This window comes from Scyliorhinus torazame, chromosome 3, assembly GCF_047496885.1.
Source record: "Scyliorhinus torazame isolate Kashiwa2021f chromosome 3, sScyTor2.1, whole genome shotgun sequence".
Classification (NCBI taxonomy): Eukaryota; Metazoa; Chordata; class Chondrichthyes; order Carcharhiniformes; family Scyliorhinidae; genus Scyliorhinus; species Scyliorhinus torazame.
Genome location: NC_092709.1, coordinates 249,770,931 through 249,791,876, shown reverse-complemented (window position 1 = coordinate 249,791,876; position 20,946 = coordinate 249,770,931). Strand labels below are relative to the sequence as shown.

The 20,946-nt window shown below is 48.1% G+C and overlaps 1 protein-coding gene across 1 annotated transcript in view; it reads left to right on the top strand.

Moving 5' to 3' along the window:
- atp8b5b (ATPase phospholipid transporting 8B5b) overlaps positions 1-19,175 on the top strand; it is a 502,620-nt gene extending 483,445 nt beyond the window's left edge. Inside the window, exons 27-28 of the mRNA XM_072497094.1 lie at positions 5,310-5,440; positions 14,150-19,175. Coding sequence (XP_072353195.1) covers positions 5,310-5,440; positions 14,150-14,362 — 344 coding nt within the window. The 3' untranslated portion in view covers positions 14,363-19,175. The remainder of the gene's footprint in view (positions 1-5,309; positions 5,441-14,149) is intronic.
- Positions 19,176-20,946: the final 1,771 nt, after the last annotated feature.

The following is a 20,946-nucleotide window of genomic DNA, read 5'->3' as shown; positions in this document are numbered from 1 at the left end:
AGGTGGGGAGGCTGCAGAAAGATTTAAACAGTTTAGGAGACTGGTCCAAGAAATGGCTGATGAAATTCAACGTGGGCAAGTGCGAGGTCTTGCACTTTGAAAAAAAGAATAAAGGCGTGGACTATTTTCTAAACGGTGACAAAATTCATAATGCTGAAGTGCAAAGGGACTTGGGAGTTCTAGTCCAGAATTCTCTAAAGGTAAACTTGCAGGTTGAGTCCGTAATTAAGAAAGCAAATGCAATGTTGTCATTTATCTCAAGAGGCTTGGAATATAAAAGCAGGGATGTACTTCTGAAGCTTTATAATGCAGTAGTTAGGCCCCATTTAGAATACAGTGAGAAATGTTGGGCCCCACACCTCAGGAAGGACATACTGGCACTGGAGCGGGTCCAGTGGAGATTCACACGGATGATCCCAGGAATGGTAGGCCTAACATACGATGAACGTCTGAGGATCCTGGGATTATATTCATTGGAGTTTAGGAGGTTGAGGGGAGATCTAATAGAAACTTACAAGATAATGAATGGCTTAGATAGGGTGGACGTAGGGAAGATGTTTCCATTAGCAGGGGGGACTAGGACCCGGGGGCACAGTCTTAGAATAAAAGGGAGTCACTTTAGAACAGAGATGAGGAGAAATTTCTTCAGCCAGAGAGTGGTGGGTCTGTGGAATTCATTGCCACAGAGGGCGGTGGAGGCCGGGACGTTGAGTGTCTTTAAGACAGAAGTTGATAAATTCTTGATTTCTCGAGGAATTAAGGGCTATGGAGAGAGAGTGGGTAAATGGAGTTGAAATCAGTCATGATTGAATGGTGGAGTGGACTCGATGGGCCGAATGGCCTTACTTCAGTTCCTATGTCTTATGTTCCACCATCTCTCCTGCATTTGGAAGTGACACAGCAGCAGTCCTCATCAGACAAGGAACACTGGGTAGAGACAAAGAAGCAGCAGAAGAAAGAGGGCGCGATCTTCCGGCCTGCTTACAGTCGGGCTCAAGGATAACAAAGTCAGTGAATAGCGGGAGAGGCCAAAAACGGGAACCGCACCAGGCGGCAAATTAATAATAATAATCTTTATTGTAAGTAGGCTTACATTAACACTGCAATGAAGTTACTGTGAAAAGCTCCAGCGCCTGTTCGAGTACACACAGGGAGAATTCAGAATGTCCAAATTACCTAACAGCACATCTTTTGGGACTTGTGGGAGGAAACCGGAGCACCCGGAGGAAACTCACACAGACAGATGGAGAGCATGCAGACTCCACACAGACAGTGACCTAAGCTGGGAATCGAACCTGGGACCCTGGATCTGTGAAACAACAGTGCTAACCACTGTGCTAGTTTGCGATGCAACTGGCCTGCTCCCGTAGGCGAATTCGGAATCTCGCCGTAGCGTGGCGAGAAACCAATTATCACCACTTAAGCCTCATTTCCATACAATTGACAAGAGCCGCCTGTCATCCAATGGCCTCCTCTCATTCACCTGCAAGTGCTCAGGCTGGCGTCGATTAGTACTCCTTTTTAAAAACGTGAACCTGGCGGAAGGGCTTCTGTTGGGAGCTGAGGAGGTGAGTAGCCATCTCTGCTCACAGGCAAGGAGCCCGGGGCGCTGGGCTTGCTCCCTCTGTGCTTGGTAGGGGACAGAAAACTCTTGGCTGGGGGTGGGGTAACCCTCTGCAGTGGTGGGCCACCATGGGAGAGTGAGTGGGCAACCGGGAGGCAACTGCTCGCTGCACCTCCATGCCAGTCCCTGGACCATGTGTACCCATTCCGGGGGCGACCTTTGCCTGGTCTGCCCCCGGGTCACCCATAACCCCCACCGGCTGCTAAGGCCTCTGGCCGTGCAGCTGAAGACTATTGCCAATCGGGAATTGGCAGTCATTGTTAAATGAGCACTTCACACAACCCAAGTGTATTTCTGTGGTTGGGCGGGCCATGTAGCACGTGGGAGTCATGGTCTGGCATCCCAAACAGACCGTGATGCCTGGACAGTATACCTGAACAGTGCGGGAGGCAACACCACACACGCAGCAGCCAACATCCTAACACACAGGAGATGGGGCACAGCTCCAGCGACATGTCCACAGCCGGAGGGTGGGTGAGTGCCACAGGGAGGGAGCCAGCCAGTCCGGGTGGTGTTGCTAGCAGGTGTCCAGGGTACAGGCTCTGGGGCTCAGTGAGGGGGCCCGCTGCGGCCCGGGGTATGTGGGGAGGGCATTCCGAGTAGGTTGGTGGGGGCGGGGAATCGATGGGGGAATGGAGGGTCCTAGGTGGAAGCGCTGCTGTTTGTTGGTCCAACACTGGTCTCCCAATGCCTTACAGATATTGAGCGCTATGGCAGGAATGTTGGACACAGAAGTTGCCCTCGTGATGCTGGTGTTACACGATGCGGCCAGACGCCGGAGAAGACAGTAGCAGCATTTGCAGATGTTTAAGGCAGTAGCCCACCCCCGCGGAGGGTCACTGCCCCACACCCTGAGTTCCCCGCCGCCCATCAGGCCAGGGAGGCACCCTGAGGGGAATTCCCGGACAGCCCAGGGTGTACAGGCGCCGCTGGTCATTCGAACAAATGATGAACAGCGCGTGACGCAGGAGGCTCCGCCTCAACAAGAAGGTGTGACACCTGTGCCATATCCTTGCGGACCTGGCACCACGTGGAGGAGGAGGTGTACACCTGCTCCCAGTGCCCATCAAGGTCACTACAGCACTGAACTTTTATGACATGGGATCATTCCAGGGCTCGAGTGGGGTTCTGTGTGGTATCTTGCAGGCCTCAACCCACAGGTGCATCTGGCAGGTCACGAATGCCCTGTATGTCCGTGCGGAAGACTACATTGTTTGTGACATGGACCAGGCCCAACAGGATGCCGGGCAGCAGGTTTCTCCGTCATCGCCAGGATGACCTTAATCCAGGGAATCATAGATGCCACGCACGTTGCCCTGTGCTTATTGAACCATCTTGGGGTGCCCTATGTTAACCGAAAGGGGTACCACTCCCTCAACATACAGCTCGTGTGCGACCACCGGTTGCAGATAATGCACTTGTGTGCCTGCTTCCCAGGGAGTGTGCACAACAGCTACATCCTGGGGCAGTAAGTCATCCCTACTTTCTTCAAGGAGCACCCCAGGATGGACGGCTGGCTCTTGGGGGATAAGGGATAAGGAGGACCTGGCTCATGACACCAGTATAGAGGCTGGTGATTGAAGTAAGAGACCTGGTACAACAAGGCCCATGCAGCAACCCGGACTGTCATTGAGTGGTGCATCGGACTCCTCAACTTGTGGTTCTGATGCCTCGACCGCTCTGGCGGTGCATTGGAGTGCACCGCCCGGAGGGTCGCCCGCCTTGTTGTGGTCTGCTTTGTCCTTCACAGCCTCGCACAGCAGCGAGGTGACTAGGAACATGTGGCCACCTCGGAGGTGGAGGAGTAGGAGGAGGGGACAGGGACGAGGATGATGATGAGGCGCCGGATCAGCAGGAGTTGAAGGACGAGGCCGGGTAGTAACCTGAGGCCCAGCCGGAGGTTGCAGGACAGGTGGTGGCGGTGAGAGCCCAGCAAGCCCGGAGGGCCAGGGAGGCCCTAATACTGGCCCGACTCACCTAGGACGTGTCATGATATTCAAGTGAACATCGCAGCACATACACACATACATAATGATAGACAGAGCAACGGACCAATTAGCACACATAACACGACAGCCAATCACAGACAAGAGCATACACAGTACAAAACAAGAAACACGACACTTCCTGGGCAGTCCATCAGGAGACGGCACAGGGCAAGGACCTCAAAGCCAGACACTCACACAGTCACCACCTGCTGAGTACCAAGTTTGTTATATAAATAGTTTAAAGGAATAAAACTGCGTTGTACCAATCGCAACCGTGTTGGTTCGTCTGTATCTCAGAGCACCCAACACTTCAGGACGTGGCCTGGTCCATTGTCACATTCTTACCCACCCGCCACCCCCATTTCCCACCCTTCCAGGGTATATGTCACATTACACCAAGGTGCTGGGACTGTGTCGGCACTGTCCGCAGGTTACTGTCGAGGGTAGGAGGGTGATGATAACCTGCAGAGAGCTGGGCGCTAGTGCTCCTCAATCAATGTCATAATCTGACCCCCGCCTGTCTGCTGAGTGCTCGCTCATACCCATCACCTGCACGTGGCAATACATTGCAGAAGAAAGTGACAGGACTTCCTACTGGTTGTGCACAAGGGTGTTTATTGTTCAATATATACCCCCACTCTCCTGATGGTGCAGCCCCCCCTTCATCCCCACCCACCCCTCACCCCCTACCTACCCTGTCCCCCCTCCCCCGGTGCCCCTCAATGTGCTTTGCCCTCCTAGCTCTACCATTACATCTAGTTGTTTCCCTAGGATTCACATCAGACATGGAGGCAGCCAGCTGCCTACTTCGTCCCAGGCCGCATTGGCTGCCTTGTGGCTCACCCTCTGCGACCCTCGGGGGACAGGGCATCACTCCAGGCCTCCACTGCATCCAGGAGCCTCCCCACATCAGCATCCCCGAATCTCGGGGCCGGTCTCCTCGGCGCTATTGTTGCGAACTGGCTGGGGTTGGCTGAGCAAGTGCTCAAAGTTTTTAGTGGGGGGCTGGTGAACGCGGTCTCGGCGAATCAGCTGGAAAGCCGGCATTCGGGGCGAGAAGCCCGTGAGGCCTCGATAAGTGGACCAATTTAGGTTGAATAGTGTTTCCGGCCTCGCTGGGCCGAGCGCCGGGAAACTGTTGATTCTCGCAATTCTCACTCACAACAGCACATGGAAATTTTGCCAGAGAATTTGGGCAGCACGGTAGCATAGTGGATAGCACAATTGCTTCACAGCTCCACGGTCCCAGGTTCGATTCCGGCTTGGGTCACTGTCTGTGCGGAGTCTGCATGTCCTCCCCGTGTGTGCGTGGGTTTCCTCCGGGTGCTCCGGTTTCCTCCCACAGTCCAAAGATGTGCAGGTTAGGTGGATTGGTCATGCTAAAATTGCCCTTAGTGTCCAAAATTGCCCTTAGTGTTGGGTTGGGTTACTGGGTTATGGGGATAGGGTGGAGGTGTGAGCTTGGGTAGGGTGCTCTTTCCAAGAGCCGGTGCAGACTCGATGGGCCGAATGGCCTCCTTCTGCACTGTAAATTCTATGTATAAGAATCGCGCCCAGAGTATGACCATGAAGCCAGAAGAAGCCGAAAATGATTGCATAAACTACTAAGTTGCTAATAAGAGTATACAGGAAATTATGAATAGCCAAGTAACTTGTTGGCATACTTTAAAGTTGACACATTATTTTGTTTTGTCTAGGTACTGCAAGGAATGCCTTGAACCAGCCACATGTATGGCTGACCATTTTTCTAACAGCAGTGATGTGTGTCCTGCCAGTTATTCTTGTGCGATACCTCAAGGGTGAACTGAAACCTACCTTCAGCAATAAAGTACGTCCTTACTTAATTCATGGCATGGATAAAGCTATCTGTGGGAATACCATTTGTTAGTTAATTATGTTACTTATTATTTGAAAGAATATTCCACAACTATGAACAGCAATATTACTTACAATCCTCCTGATTTCAGTTGCAAAAATACAATATTGTACTTTGTTTTAAATGTAATTATTTTTAGAGTTAATACATGGTAGCGAGGATCAGAGGGCAATCATTTTCTTGGTGTTTCTGAGGCTGGACATTAAGTCTGATGCTTCAGTATTTATTGTCACTTCCCAGCATCCAATAATTATTTATTGAAGGGGGTGAGAGCCAAAGGGTAAGGGAACATACATATTTTGTACCAAAAGCAGAAACACAAAGACAGTGGCAATTCCAATTCCAATTCCAAATGAATTTTAATTAGATAATTATAAACTGTGTTCAAACAAATACAGGATTTAGGATTTAGAATTTAGAAGTAGCATTGAAGTGGAAGGTTCTTGCAGACAACGGAACAACCAGTTAGCTTTTGAAACTTTCAAAAACCTTTTGACAATGTTCAAATCAGCAACTACTAATAACATTAAAATGTATGAGAATCTGGGTTAGAATGTAGGCCTTGATGAGGAACCAGAATAGAAAATCGAAAACAGAGACAGCTTGTGGGTGTTATTGGTTCCACTATTTTTTTTAAAAATATTTTTATTCTCCTCATTTTCCACTTTTTCTTCAAATATACAACCAACAAAAGATAACCAACAAAAACAAATACAATAGCAATCCCCAACCAGCACCCCTCCAACATACAAATCCAAACATCTCCCCTACATCCCAAATACAAAACAAGAAAGACCAAAAGAGAATCCACGGTCATCCCATACATTGTAAATAATAAACAATACATTCAACCCCCCCTGATAGCCCCCCCCCCCCCCCCCCCAATGTTCGATGGCATCCAATTCTTGAGAGTGCAAGATAAACAATGCCCATGAATTGTAGAACCCTTCCATCCTCCCCCTCAACTCAAGCTTCACCTTCTTGAGCGGCAGAAATTCTAACAGGTCCCCCTTGCCAAGCCGAGGCACAGAGCGGAGAAGCTGACCTCCATCCGAGCAGGACCCACCTTCGGGCAATCAGCAAGGCGAAGGCTAAAACATCTGCCCCTGCACCCGCATGCAGCCCGGAAATGGCTTCTAGGGGCCCTGGTTCGAACCTCACGTGCACCACCCCTGAGATAATCTTAAAAACCTCCCTCCAATACTACTCCAGTTTCGGGCAGGACCCAAAACATGTTTGCAGGGCTCCTCCCACAGTGCTCACACACATCATCCACCCTCTCAAAGAGTCGGCTCATCCTCGCCCGCGTGTGGTACATGTGAAATACGCCCTATACACCACCTTCAACTGTATCAGCCCCAACCTTGCGCACGAGGTTGAGGCATTTACCCTCCAGAGCACCTCACACCACAGCCCATCCTCCGTAACCTCCCCCAACTCTTCCTCCCACTTAGCTTCAATCCCCTCCTTGTCTTCCCCCAAAATCTTCCCATAAATCACCGACACCACCCTCTTCTCCATTCCCCCTGTCGTCAATACCTCTTCCAACAATATGGAAGCCAGCCCTATCGAGAATCTCTGAACTTCCTTCCTGGCAAAATCCCAGATCTGCAGATATTTAAATACCTCCCATTGCCCCGTCCATATTATTCCCTCAACTACTCCAGCCTTGCAAAATGACCTCCCAGAAACAAGTTCTTTAATACCCTAACTCCTCTCTCCTCCCATCTCCGTAACCTCCCATTCCACTTCCTTGGCTCAAACCTATGGCTCCCCCTAATCGGCATCTCTCTTGATCCTGGTCACAAGTTAAAGTGCTGCCTCTGCTGCCTCCAAATCTTAAGCCTTCAGAGCCTCCCATACCACTGCCTGCGAAACCTACTCCCCAATTAAAACCCACGTATTCCTCAACTACCTTCCCGATCTTTTCACAAAAACCTCGGTCCCCCAACAACCCCACATCCAACCTCCACCCGCCTCTGCACTACCCCCTTCTCCAAAACCATATCCACCCAATGCGGCGCATGATCTGAAATTGCTATACCCGAGTAATCCAACTCCTTAACCCCAGCCAACAGCGCCTTCCCTACCACAAAAAGATCTATCCTCGAATAGACCTTACGGACCGAGGAGAAAAACGAATGGCCCCAGTGCAAAAACCTCCACGGGTCCACTCCTCCCATTTCCTCCATAAGTCCAGTCAACGTCTTCGCCCCCGCCTCCCCCCGCACGACTGGGCAAGCGAGCGTGGCTGCGACCTGTCCAACCTTGGTTCCTGCACCAAGTTCCAGTCCCCACCCACTTTCAGCTCATGCAAATTCAAGTCAGGGATGGCCCCACATACCTTCCTCACAAACCCTGCACCATCCCAGTTAGGACCATTCACACTTGCCAACTCCACCAACCTCCCCTCCAATGCCCCCATCACTATCACATACCTACACCTCTGGTCCGCCACCACCTTCTCCATCTGAAACCTCACTCTCTTACTAACCAAAATCGCTACCCCCCGTGCCCTACTGTCAAACCCAAAATTAAACACTTAGCTAACCCAGTCCTTCCTAAGCTTCACCTGATCCTTCACCCTCAAATGAGTCTCCTGCCACATAGCCACATCGGCCTTCAAACTTTTCAGGTACGCGAGCATTCTTGATCTCTTCCTGGTCCTCCGAACCTCTCACGTTCCACGTAACTGACCTAACCCGGGATCTCTCACCGCCCCCCCCCCCCTCTCACCGCCGCACCCCCCCCCCATACAAATCTCAGAAAAACCGTTGCTACAAAAAGCAAAGACAGAATATTTGACCCATATTACAGCATGAAGTGAAAACATAAAAAAGAACTCTATATACACTCTACCACGGTCTATGACCAATCCTCAGTCCCATACCTCACTTCTGCCCCAAGCCTTCCACCTTCACAAATGCTTCCACTGTCTCAAAGTAAATGGCTCTGGAGACTTCGCTGGATACACCACATCAAACCGCACCCCACTGTTATACAGTGCCGTCTTCACTCGGCTGAAAACCGCTCGCATCTTCGCCAGTTCCAGAGTTTTAAAAAAAATATATATTTATTAAGAATTTTTAAACAAAAATTTTCACCCTTACAAACAACCCCCCCCCCCCATAACAAAAGGAGTGAAAGCTCACATAGCAAGACATGAACATGGTAAATCGATATGATACAGAGCTTTGTACATTGGATTCCTCCCGTACATGTCAGTTTTCCGGATCATTCATGTATTTTCTTGCTCAAATGCCCCCCAAATAAACCCCCCTTCCCCCCCCCACCCTCCTCCACCCCTCCCCCCCACGAAAGATATACCCCCCCCCCCCCCCCGCCCCCCCTCCCCCCCCTGGGTTGCTGCTGCTGACCGACCTTCATCTAACGCTCCGCAAGATAGTCTAGGAACGGTTGCCACCGCCTGTAGAACTCCTGCGCAGACCCTCTCAAGGCAAACTTTATCCTCTCCAACTTGATAAACCCTGCCATATCATTTATCCAGGCCTCCATGCTGGGGGGCTTCGCCTCCTTCCACATTAGCAAGATCCTTCGCCGGGCTACTCGGGACGCAAAGGCCAGAATGCCGGCCTCTTTCGCCTCCTGCACCCCCGGCTCGTCCACTGCTCCGAATATTGCTAGCCCCCAGCTTGGCTTGACCTGGACTTTCACCACCTTAGATACTGTTCCCGCCACTCCCCTCCAGAACCCCTCCAGTGCCGGGCATGACCAAAACATATGGACATGGTTTGCCGGACTTCCTGAGCACCTCCCACATCTGTCCTCCACACCAAAGAACCTACTCAGCCTCGCCCCCGTCATATGCGCTCTATGAACCACCTTAAATTGTATCAGGCTAAGCCTGGCACACAAGGAAGAGGAATTAACCCTACTTAGGGCATCAGCCCATAGCCCCTCCTCAATCTCCTCCCCCAACTACTCCTCCCATTTACCCTTCAGCTCCTCTACCAAAGCCTCCCCCTCTTCTTTCATCTCCTGGTATATCGCCGACACCTTGCCCTCTCCGACCCATACACCCAAAATCACCTTGTCTTGAATCTCCTGTGCCAGGAGCAACGGGAATTCCCTCACCTGTCGCCTCACAAATGCCCTCACTTGCATGTACCTGAAAGCATTTCCCGGGGGTAGCCCAAACTTCTCCTCCAGTGCCCCTAGGCTCGCAAACGTCCCATCAATGAACAGGTCCCCCATTCTTCGAATCCCTGCCCGATACCAGCTCTGAAACCCCCCGTCCATCCTCCCTGGGACAAACCGATGGTTACCCCTGATCGGGGACCACACCGAGGCTCCCATTGCACCCCTGTGTCGTCTCCACTGGCCCCAGATCTTTAGCGTTGCCGCCACCACCGGACTCGTGGTGTACCTTGTCGGCGAGAGCAGCAGCGGTGCCGTCACCAGCGCCCCCAGGCTCGTTCCTTTGCAGGACGCCATCTTCAACCTCTTCCATGCCACCCCCTCTCCCTCCATCACCCACTTACGGATCATCGCCACATTGGCTGCCCAGTAGTAGCCACCCAGATTCGGCAACGCCAACCCTCCTCAATCCCTACTGTGCTCCAGAAACCCCCTCCTTACCCTCGGGGTCTTATTCACCCACACAAACCCCATAATGCTCCTGCCTACCCTCTTAAAAAAGGCCTTGGTGATCCCGATTGGGAGGCACTGGAACACAAAAAGAAACCTCGGGAGGACCACCATTTTGACCGACTGCACTCTACCCGCTAGCGGGAGCGGCAACATGTCCCATCGTTTGAAGTCCTCCTCCATCTGCTCCACCAGCCTCGTCAAATTAAGTTTATGTAGGGCCCCCCAACTCCTAGCTATTTGGATCCCCAAGTACCGAAAGCTCCTTTCCGCCCTCCTCAACGGTAGATCGTCTATCCCCCTTTCCTGGTCTCCTGACTGTACTACAAAGAGCTCACTCTTCCCTACATTGAGCTTATAGCCCGAAAAATCCCCAAACTCCCTTAGAGTCTGCATGACCTCCACCATCCCCTCCACTGGATCCGCCACATACAACAACAGGTCGTCTGCGTAAAGCGACACTCGATGCTCCTCTCCCCCTCGGACCACCCCCCTCCATTTCCTAGACTCCCTTAATGACATGGCCAAGGGTTCAATTGCTAATGCAAACAACAGGGGGGACAGGGGGCACCCCTGCCTCGTCCCGCGATACAGCCGAAAATACTCCGACCTCCGCCGATTCGTAACCACACTCGCCACCGGGGCTCTATATAGGAGCTTAACCCAACCCTCCCTGAACCCAAACCTCCGCAGCACTTCCCAGAGGTACTCCTACTCTACTCGGTTTTCTCCGCGTCCATAGCCGCCACTATCTCCGCCTCTCCCTCCACCGATGGCATCATTATCACGTTTAGAAGCCGCCGCACATTGGTGTTTAGCTGCCTGCCCTTTACAAATCCCGTCTGGTCCTCGTGAATCACCCCTGGGACACAGTCCTCGATCCTCGTAGCCAGCACTTTTGCCAGCAACTTAGGATCCACGTTGAGGAGCGAGATCGGCCTGTACGACCCACATTGCAGTGGGTCCTTATCCCGCTTCAGGATCAAAGAGATCGTCGCCTCAGACATTGTCGGGGGCAGGGTCCCTCCCTCCCTTGCCTCATTCAAAGTCCTCACCAGCAACGGGGCTAACAGGTCTACGTACTTCCTATAGAACTCAACCGGGAACCCATCCGGTCCCAGGGCCTTCCCTGCCTGCGTACTCCCCAGACCTTTAATCAGCTCCTCCAACCCAATTGGTGCCCCCAAACCAGCCACCTCCTGCTCCTCCACCCTCGGGAACCTCAGTTGGTCCAAGAATTGTCGCATCCCCTCTTCCCCCGCTGGGGGCTGGGATCTGTACAGCTCCTCATAGAAGACCTTGAATGCCTCGTTTACTTTCATCGCACTCCGCACCGTAGCTCCCCTTCCATCTTTGACTCCACCTATCTCCCTCGCTGCCATCCTCTTACGGAGCTGGTGTGCCAGCATCCGGCTCGCCTTCTCCCCATACTCATACGTCGCCCCCTGCGCTTTCCTCCACTGTGCCTCTGCCTTCCCTGTGGTCAACAGGTCGAGCTCTGTCTGGAGATTTCGCCTTTCCCTAAATAGTCCCTCTTCAGGGGCCTCTGCGTATCTCCTGTCCACTCTTAAAATCAACCCCACTAACCTCTCCCTTTCCCTGCCCTCTCTCTTCTCCCAATGAGCCCTGATGGAGATTAACTCTCCCCTGACCACCGCCTTCAGCGCCTCCCATACTACCCCCACCTGCACCTCCCCATTGTCATTGGCCTCCAAGTACCTTTCAATGCACCCCCTCACCCTCCCGCACACCGCCTCATCTGCCAGCAGTCCCACATCCAGCCGCCAAAACGGGCGGTGGTCCTGCTCCTCTCCCAACTCCAGTTCCACCCAGTGCGGGGCGTGATCTGAAATGGCTATGGCCGAATATTCCGTTCCCTCCACTTTCGGGATCAGCGCCCTGCCTAGAACAAAAATATCTATCTGGGAGTAGGCTTTGTGCACGTGGGAGAAAAAAGAAAATTCCCTGGCCTGCGGCCTGGCAAACCTCCACGGATCCACTCCCCCCCCCCATCTGGTCCATAAACCCCCTAAGCACCTTGGCCACAGCCGGCCTCTTTCCGGTCCTGGATCTGGAGCGATCCAGTGTTGGGTCCAACACCATGTTGAAATCCCCACCCATTATCAAGCTTCCTACCTCCAGGTCCGGAATGCGCCCCAACATACGCTTCATGAATCCAGCATCGTCCCAGTTCGGGGCGTATACATTTACCAATACCACCCACGTCCCCTGCAACCTACCACTCACCATCACGTATCGACCTCCATTGTCCACTACAATATTCTTGGCCTCAAACGACACCCGTTTCCCCACCAATATTGCCACCCCTCTGTTCTTCGCAGCCAGCCCCGAATGGAATACCTGTCCTACCCATCCCTTTCTTAACCTGACCTGGTCTGCCACCTTCAAATGTGTCTCCTGGAGCATGACCATGTCTGCCTTCAGTCCCTTTAAGTGCGCGAACACTCGGGCCCTCTTTACCGGCCCATTCAGGCCCCTCACATTCCACGTTATCAGCCGGATTGGGAGGCCTCCGCCAGTTCCAGAGTTAGGTCCTGGTAGATGCATACACCAGCTCCAGCCCACTGCACCTCCCGCTTCTGCTTCGCCCAACTCAGGACCTTCTCCTTCACATGGTACCTGTGGAAGCAAACAATCACTGCTCTTAGTGGCTCTTTCGCCTTTGGTTTAGGCCTCAACGACCGATGTGCCCAGTCCAGTTCATACCGAGAGGGATCATCTCCCTCCCCCACCAACTCTACCAACATCTTGGCAAAGTACTCTGTCGGCCTTGGGCCCTCCACCCTCTCCGGCAGGCCCACGATCCTGAAATTCTGCCGCCTCGATCAATTTTCCAAATCCTCCAACTTTGCTCGCAGCCCTTTGTTGGCCTCGACCACCCTCTGCAGCTCCTTCCCCATCGAGGTGAGCTGATCTCTGTGCTGCGACATGGCCTCCTCCAATCCCTTCATTTTCTCACCCTGGCCCCACACCTCGGCTGACGCCTTCAACACAGCCACCTTCACCGGAGCAATTGCCTCCTCCACCAACACCTTCTATGCCACCATCATCTCCTTCCTCAGCACCTCTATGTGCTTTGCAAACTGCTTCTCCAGTTCCAAAGCCATCACCTCGGTCATCTTTTCTGCGGCCCAGGCTGACCCTTTCACTCGACGGCGAACCCTCACTACCTCCCTTCTTCACTGTGACTTTCTTCTGATTTTTCGACATTTTCCACATTCCTTGTGCCTTCCTGCACTCAATCATCAAAAAATACCTCTGGGACCGAGCAATAAACTCAATAAAACAAGCCTCGAGCAGGAGCCACCCAACGTGCGATTTCCCCCCTACATGCCGCCACCATAAGTCCTTATTGGTTCCACTATTTCAAATCGCTTTCACTAGGCATTGGACAGGCATATGGAACTGAAAGCACGTTGCAAATGTTGCATTTCTTGCAGGGTGTTCAACTCTTGGGAGGCGGTGCAGTAGTGGTATTGTCATTGGACTAGATCCGGAGACCAGAGAAATCTCTGGAATCCCTGGCAGATGGTGAAATTTTAACTCAATAAAAATCTGGAATTAAAATTCTCATGATGACCATGAAATCATTGCCGATTGTCATAAGACCTCATCTGGTTCACTAATGTCCTTCAGGGAAGGAAATCTGCCATCCTTACCTGATCTGGCCTACATGTGACTCCAGACCTACAAAGCGATGTGGTTGACTCTTAACTGCCCCCCACTGAAATGGCCTAGCAAGCCACTCGGTTCAAGGGCAATTAGGGATGGGCAACAAATGCTGGCCCAGCAAGCAATGCCCACATCCTAAGAACAAAAAAAAACAAGTTAGGACATGCAGCATATTCATTCTTCATTACAGCATTTGCAAACTATACCTATTTTGTCCCAATCCATTGATAATGGCAAATACTGTAATATATAGCAAATGTTTAACATTTTAGCCTTAAGGATCTAAATATGGAAATTAATTTGAGCTGAATGTGCTATTTAATTATAAATTCACCCCGAATTATTTTTATATTTTTTCAGCTGCGGTGTAGAATTTGTCAAATGAAGATGATTCCACCGAAACAAGCAATTTCACGCTTGAAACGACCCAGTGTGCGTCGTTCTGCATATGCTTTTTCTCATCAACGGGGTTTTGGTGCCCTCATTACTTCAGGGAAAAATATGCGAATAAGGACTGTTAATTTGATACCTTCAAAGACAGGCGCATCATCAAATGTTGATAAACAGAAATAGTAAACCTGGTTTAAATGTGAAGCCACATTGGAATGAAAGTAATTCTATGTTGGAAGTATGTAAGATGACTCCTGGCAAAGAATGCATTTTATTTATGCATCTTAATAACTTACTGTACCTTAATGCCATTTTAGTGACAAGTACAAAGTTTTATAAAACTCCTACATAACTTGGTCTAAGTGTAAACAGCACAAAAATGAAATCAAGATAGGATGACTGATTTAAAATGACAACTCTCGATCTTCAGCTGACAACCTGTTTTTGACTTTTAGAAGCATGCCAATTTAAACAGTCTTTACATTTGGAAGCTAAATGCAATATGTTTACAGCAGAGGAATCAAAATAGCAGTAAAATCACAATGTAGTCGAAAATAGCAGACTATCTCAAATGGAGCTTGGTTTAAAGATTTTTTTTTTTACATTTGCCCTTTTTCTATCCACAATTTTTGGAATTTCTCATTGATGAGAAATCACAACTGCTTTGGACACTAGGTAGAAAGCATCTAGATTATTAATAGAATCACTTAAGATGGATAATTTGATGCACTAGGTAATTCCTCATGTGTTTCCCAATACCAACAGTGGCTAATGTCTATTTCCCAGAATCACTTCTACTTGCTTCTTGCCGTAGTTGATTTGGAAAAACTGGATCCACCTGAGGACTGCAAGGAACAACTCCAATCCAGGGATTATCTGAGTTGTTTCCACTGTTAGTTGGAAACCAGAGTGCAGTAGAAATTGGAAATGCTCTCTAATTTTCAGTATAAATTGGACATAGACTCGCTCTATTAAGCTAAGCCACCTCTCCTGGTATTAAATACTATTTTGAAGTTAAGCTTTCAAATTGAAGTTCAAGCATATCAGGAATAGCTTGGATGCACTGAGAATACTATTGAAACTCGATCTCATGGAGAATATTTTTATTTTAGGTATTACTCCTGTGAAGCATTCTTGGAGAGGTTAATTGTAAATATGGACAAATTTAAATTTTAAAGTACAATCATACAAATTAAAAAGTCATGTTATCTTGCAGAGGACTACCATAAATAGCAGGAAATCACAAAATAAAATTTGAAGGAAATAGTCTCCTACCTAAATTAAGATATGATAAAAGCTGTTCAGCTGCATAATATTATGCACACACTGAATATAATTAAAAGTGAAACAGAGAAGATGGAAGACATCAGGTAAGTACGGTGACAAAATGATAGATTGAAGGGAACACCTTGAAATACAGAATCCTAAGTATACTTTGCAACCTGAATTCTAATGTAACAGTGTGACCTAAAGCAACGCTATTTTAGACACACTTCTAGAGTGTGATAACAGTCACCATTCTTTTAGTTGTTTGGTTCTTAGCAGATTATGTAGTTGGGTAGGATCTAAGTCTCTCGTCGTTGCAGCATAGTAACATAGAAAATTTTTGGCACAGAAGGCAATTGGCCCCATTATTCCTTTTCCAGAAGAAGAGTTTTCGGAAAAGAGTTATCCAACCTAATCCCATTTTCCAACTCTTGATCCATAGCCATGAAGGGGACTTCAAGGCACTTCCAGGCATATCCAAATGTTTTTTAAATGCGATTAAAAGTTTTGCCTCTACTATCCTTTCAGCCATTGAATTCCAGACTCCTCTGGGTGAAAAATATTCTTCTCAACTCCCCTCTAATCCTTCAGGCAATTTCTTTAAATCTATGCTGCTGGTTATTGACCTCTTTGCTAAGGGAATATGTCCCTCCTATCGACTCTATATTGGTCCTTCCAAATTTTATACATTTCAATTAAATGTTCCCCCAAACTTCTCGGTTCCAAAGAACCCCAGCCTACCGAGACTTTCTTCATAGTCAAAATTCTCCATTCCAAGCAGCATCCTGGTAAATCCCTTTCTCTAATGTTATCACATCATTTTTGTAATGTGGCAACTGAGCTGTATGCAGTATTCTAGCTGTGGCCCAGCTAGTACTTTGTATAGCTCTAGCATAAGTTATTGCTCTTATACTTTAAACCTCCACCACTGAAGGACAGTATATTATTGTATGAGAGAAACAAAAGATGATATGATGAGTTTGGGAAATTTCAACAACCACAGCAAATAAAAGAAATTTATCTTAAATGCAGAACACAGCCAATTACAAAATGTTATTCGGTACGGAAGATACTATGGGCGGGATTCTCTATCCTGCTACACCAATTTTCTGGTGAGATTCGCCCCTGCTGGCAGCAGGATTCTCTCGCGCCAGCCGACCAATGGGGTTTCCCATTGTGGGCAGCCCCATGTTGTCATGAAATCCCCGGGCATGGCACATGGCAATCCTCACTGCTGGCACAATGGAGAATCCAGCCCCATATGTCTTCCAAATTTATCTACCTTCTTTCAATATACCTTGATCAAAATTATGCTGTGTACATTTATAAAAAGTCTTCAATCTGACTAAATATATATCCTGTAATCATATTTAGTAATGTTTTATCAATTTGGTCTGTATTTCTAAATGCACAAGCCTGGGTCTTCTATCCTTTATCTGTGCAGGCCCTTCTGCCTGTGCAGTGTTTTGTTCAATACTGACATTTATTTTTAGGGGACTTTAACAAAAATATTGGAAACGTTTAGCAGGTCTTATAATAAATGTGGGAGAACTCTTAGGTGGACATTTCAGCTCCGGACACATCATTATGACAGTTGTTTTCGTGGTCCACGTACAAACTGTGAATTTGTCTTTTTTAACCATGCAATCATTAGTGAATATATGCTTAACAGAAACTAAAACAGCAAGTGTAAAATATAGTTCAGAAAATATTGACCTTGGCTTTCCTTTCCATCTTGAGACATGTCTTTTTTTGCTGGGACAATAGTTCCATTGGAGGTATCAGTTCTATTTCCTTTTTTCTATTCTTTTGAAAATGTCTGTTTGTCACTTTTCAGTCCACCCAGTTAGAATGTGAAAAATTAGCAGAATTTGGGGAAATGTGCAAAGTGTCCAATTTAGATGCATCATGTTGGGGCCTAAGAATGGCCCTAAAAAAAGACCCTATGGCTCCAATATAATGTCAGTGAGTAACACAAATCAGTAGTACGAAGGTTAGGAATAGGATAATGTCTGATTGTAGAGCATTTTACTGGGTCAGTTCAGGAAATTGGGACTAGCTAAATTGATCTTGGGGAAAGTTTGCATGGGCTCAATGAACCAGATGTCCTCCTTCTGTGCTGTAACCATTCTATGATTCTGTATTTGTTTTATACTTAAGGCCATGCCTTGCAATGCCATCTCTGCATATCCTCTGGATATTCTTCCATTTCACTGTTCAATTTAGTGAAAGTACATGTTGAAATGGAAAAAAAACCCTCTTGTTTACATACCTATGATTGTAGTTTCTTGAATAGCTAACTATTGAGGTGTGCACAATGCCTGTGAAATACTAGAATCACATGGGGAGTAAGAAAAAGTTCTAAAATTACGGCTCAAAGCCTGGTAATTTGAGTAACCTTTGAAAAAAATTGAACAGGTTCACACCTGAATAGACATGTTAAGTTTTGTTAAGAGAAAATATGCAGAATTTTACATTTAATTTTATTAATAATTGAAAACATAATGCAAGATTTTTCAGATGGCAGGGTTTCCAGCCCCGCACCCATTGAATCCGCAGGGAAAGCATCCACAGCCCCAGAGCCACTTAACACTCAGCTGCCTCCCGCTCCTTCCCAATGCCAAGTCCCTCAATCAGGTCTCACCTACACCCCCCCACCTATAAAAGTACTGACGGTTGGATGTGAATGGTAGGGTGGCAGGAAGGGATCCAAGGGATCGTATTTAATGGAGGCGATAGAAGTCTTTTTCTTCTGAAAATATTTATATTCAATTTTTAACATTTTTAAATACAACACCAGAAAGTAAAACAACAATAAAAAAAACCTAAACACCCCTTCAACCCCCCAGTAGCTCAAAGCAACCCCCCCCCCCCTCAGCTGCTAAGCAGTAACCAGCTCTTTAAAGTATAATATGAACAAATCCCATTTCTTGTGGAATCCCTCACATGGCCCCCTCAAAATGAACTTCATCTTCTCCAAATACAAGAACTCCATCAAGTCCCCCAGCCATACCGAGGCACAGGGCGGAGAAGCTGACCTCCACTCCAACAGGACCCGCCTGCGAACAATCAGCGATGCGAAGGCTAAACATCTGCCCCCACTCCTGACTGCAGCTCCAGCAAGTCCAACACCCCAAATATGACCCCCAAGGGACTGGGCTCCACATTCACATGCAGGATTGCCGACATGGTGCTGAAAAATGATCCCCAAAATTTATCCAGCTTCTAACAGGTACATGAAAATATGAACATAATTGGCCAGACCCCTTGCACACCATACACAAGTGTCCTCCACCCCCTCAAACAACCAGCTCATCCTTGACTTTGTCAGGTGTGCTCTGTGTACCACCTACAGCTGTATCAACCTCAGCCTCACACACAAGGTCAAAGCATTTACCCTCTGCAACACCTCATGCCACAACCCCTCCTCCAATGCCAACCCCAGCTCCTCCTCCCACTTAGCCATAGCCCCCTTCAATAATGCCATATCCTCCTCCAAAATCCTCCCGTAGATCGCCGAGATGACCTCCCCCCTCCAGCCCCATCACCCGACACCCCCTCCAACAACGAAGAGGGCGGCGCCACCAGAAAAGTCAGGGAAACTTTCTTCGTGAAATCTCACATCTGCATATAAATGAAGGCCTCTCCCCGCAGAATTTCAAACTTCTCCGTCAACTCCTCCAAACTCATGCAACGCCCTTCTAGAAATATATCCTTCATTTTCATCACCCCCCCCCCCCCCCCCCACTCCTCCCAACCCCAAAACCTAGCATCCAGCCTGGCCGGCTCAAACACATGATTCCATCAGATCGACGTCAGCTTCAACCCGGTCCGTAACCTAAAGTGCTGCCGAAATTGCCTCCATATCTTCAACATGGCCACCACCACAGTCAGACTTCTTGAATATTTCCATGGGGCAAACGGGAGCAGTGCCATTGTCAGCGCCTACAACCCCAACCCCCTGCAAGAGCCTGTCTCCATCTTCATCCACAAAGCCTCCGGCTCCCTAATCCAACCCTGCACCTTCTCAGCATTTGCCACCATCCAGAGGCGATAGGAGTCTCTCTCAACCCTCTGTCACCTACTTTAAGGAAGGCCCGCCAAATTAACTGCCAATCAGATGCTTAACTGGACAGTGGTGCATCTTCTCAGGGATCAAGGACCCCAGGGGTGGAAGTCTCACCTGCCGATAGCTGCCAGCTTCTGATTGACTGGAAATTCTATTGAATGGCAGCAATCACCGGGGATATGGTGGCTGCTGCCGTTATGACAGCCACATGAAGCTCAGCGAGTCCCCACCCACCACGTTCCACCTGATTGCCCCCACCACCACATTCACCATGTGGGAGAACATTAAATCCTTCCTGGAGAACTTAACAGCTTCACCCGCCTACAAATCCACCATCAGGGATGGTAAAATTCTACCCATAGAATATTTTTTGCACAAATACAAATATTAAAATATTTTTGAAAGAGGCAGAAGATGCTCATCTTTTAATGTACAAAGAAGAACTCATCCAAGTATGATGAGGGACAACCTGCAGTTCTCTAGTTCAAACATTTAGCTATTTGTGTAACCGTTTTACAATACCATTTGATCATACATTTTATAGTGCATTGCTTGTGAGAAGTGTTGAAAGCTTAAAATAACTTAATAGAATTATTTTATATTTTGACTAAGAATCCAATAAAAACAAACAGACTTAGGTGATGATAATGAAAATAATATAGTCGCTCCCCTCAAAAATTATTAATCTTAGACCCTTCAACATCAGAAAACATTATAGTGATCATCATGCTAGAGTTTGCTGTGTGTATGGCTAACATAGGTTTAAGATCAGATTGCATGTTCATAGGATGGATGTCAATTTTGTTCTACCCTCCAGGTTTAATGCTATGCTTTTAGTGTTTACTAAGAATGCACAAAACATGCCCCAATTCTGGGACAATATGGTATTCAGAGTATTCAGATTTAAATCTAGGATTTAGAAGTCATTATAACTTATTGTCTGCTGGCTTTCCTATGAGCTATCCTTTAAACCCATTGATAAATGTGTATGCATGCACAAATGCAAGCTGCTCCAGTTATATTTCTCTAAAAATTTGCATGAATCTAATGAATAAGCATTGTTCTCACTCAGCCCCTCAAATTTGATCTGCCATTTGATAAGATCATGGCTGATCTCATTCAACAAGATGAATTCTCAAGCTCAACCATGCTGTTTAGTGAAGCAACAACTGACAATATTCTTCAAACCATGCTAAATTCACAAGAGCTTATACAAGAGCTTTGCTTAGGTAGATGACTAGCAACTGGAGAAGGTTGGCACCTAACATTTTAGTCAAAGAATTAGGTTGGTGTCCATTACACCAGAAATAAGGTAGCCAACTTAATTTAAAATATGCAAAGATACAAGTGCAAAAAGCTTCAGGAAGACTTAGTGTAGTTTCTTTAAAAAGAGGTTGGTACAACGAAGGTAGGAATGTGAATCAACGGAGTT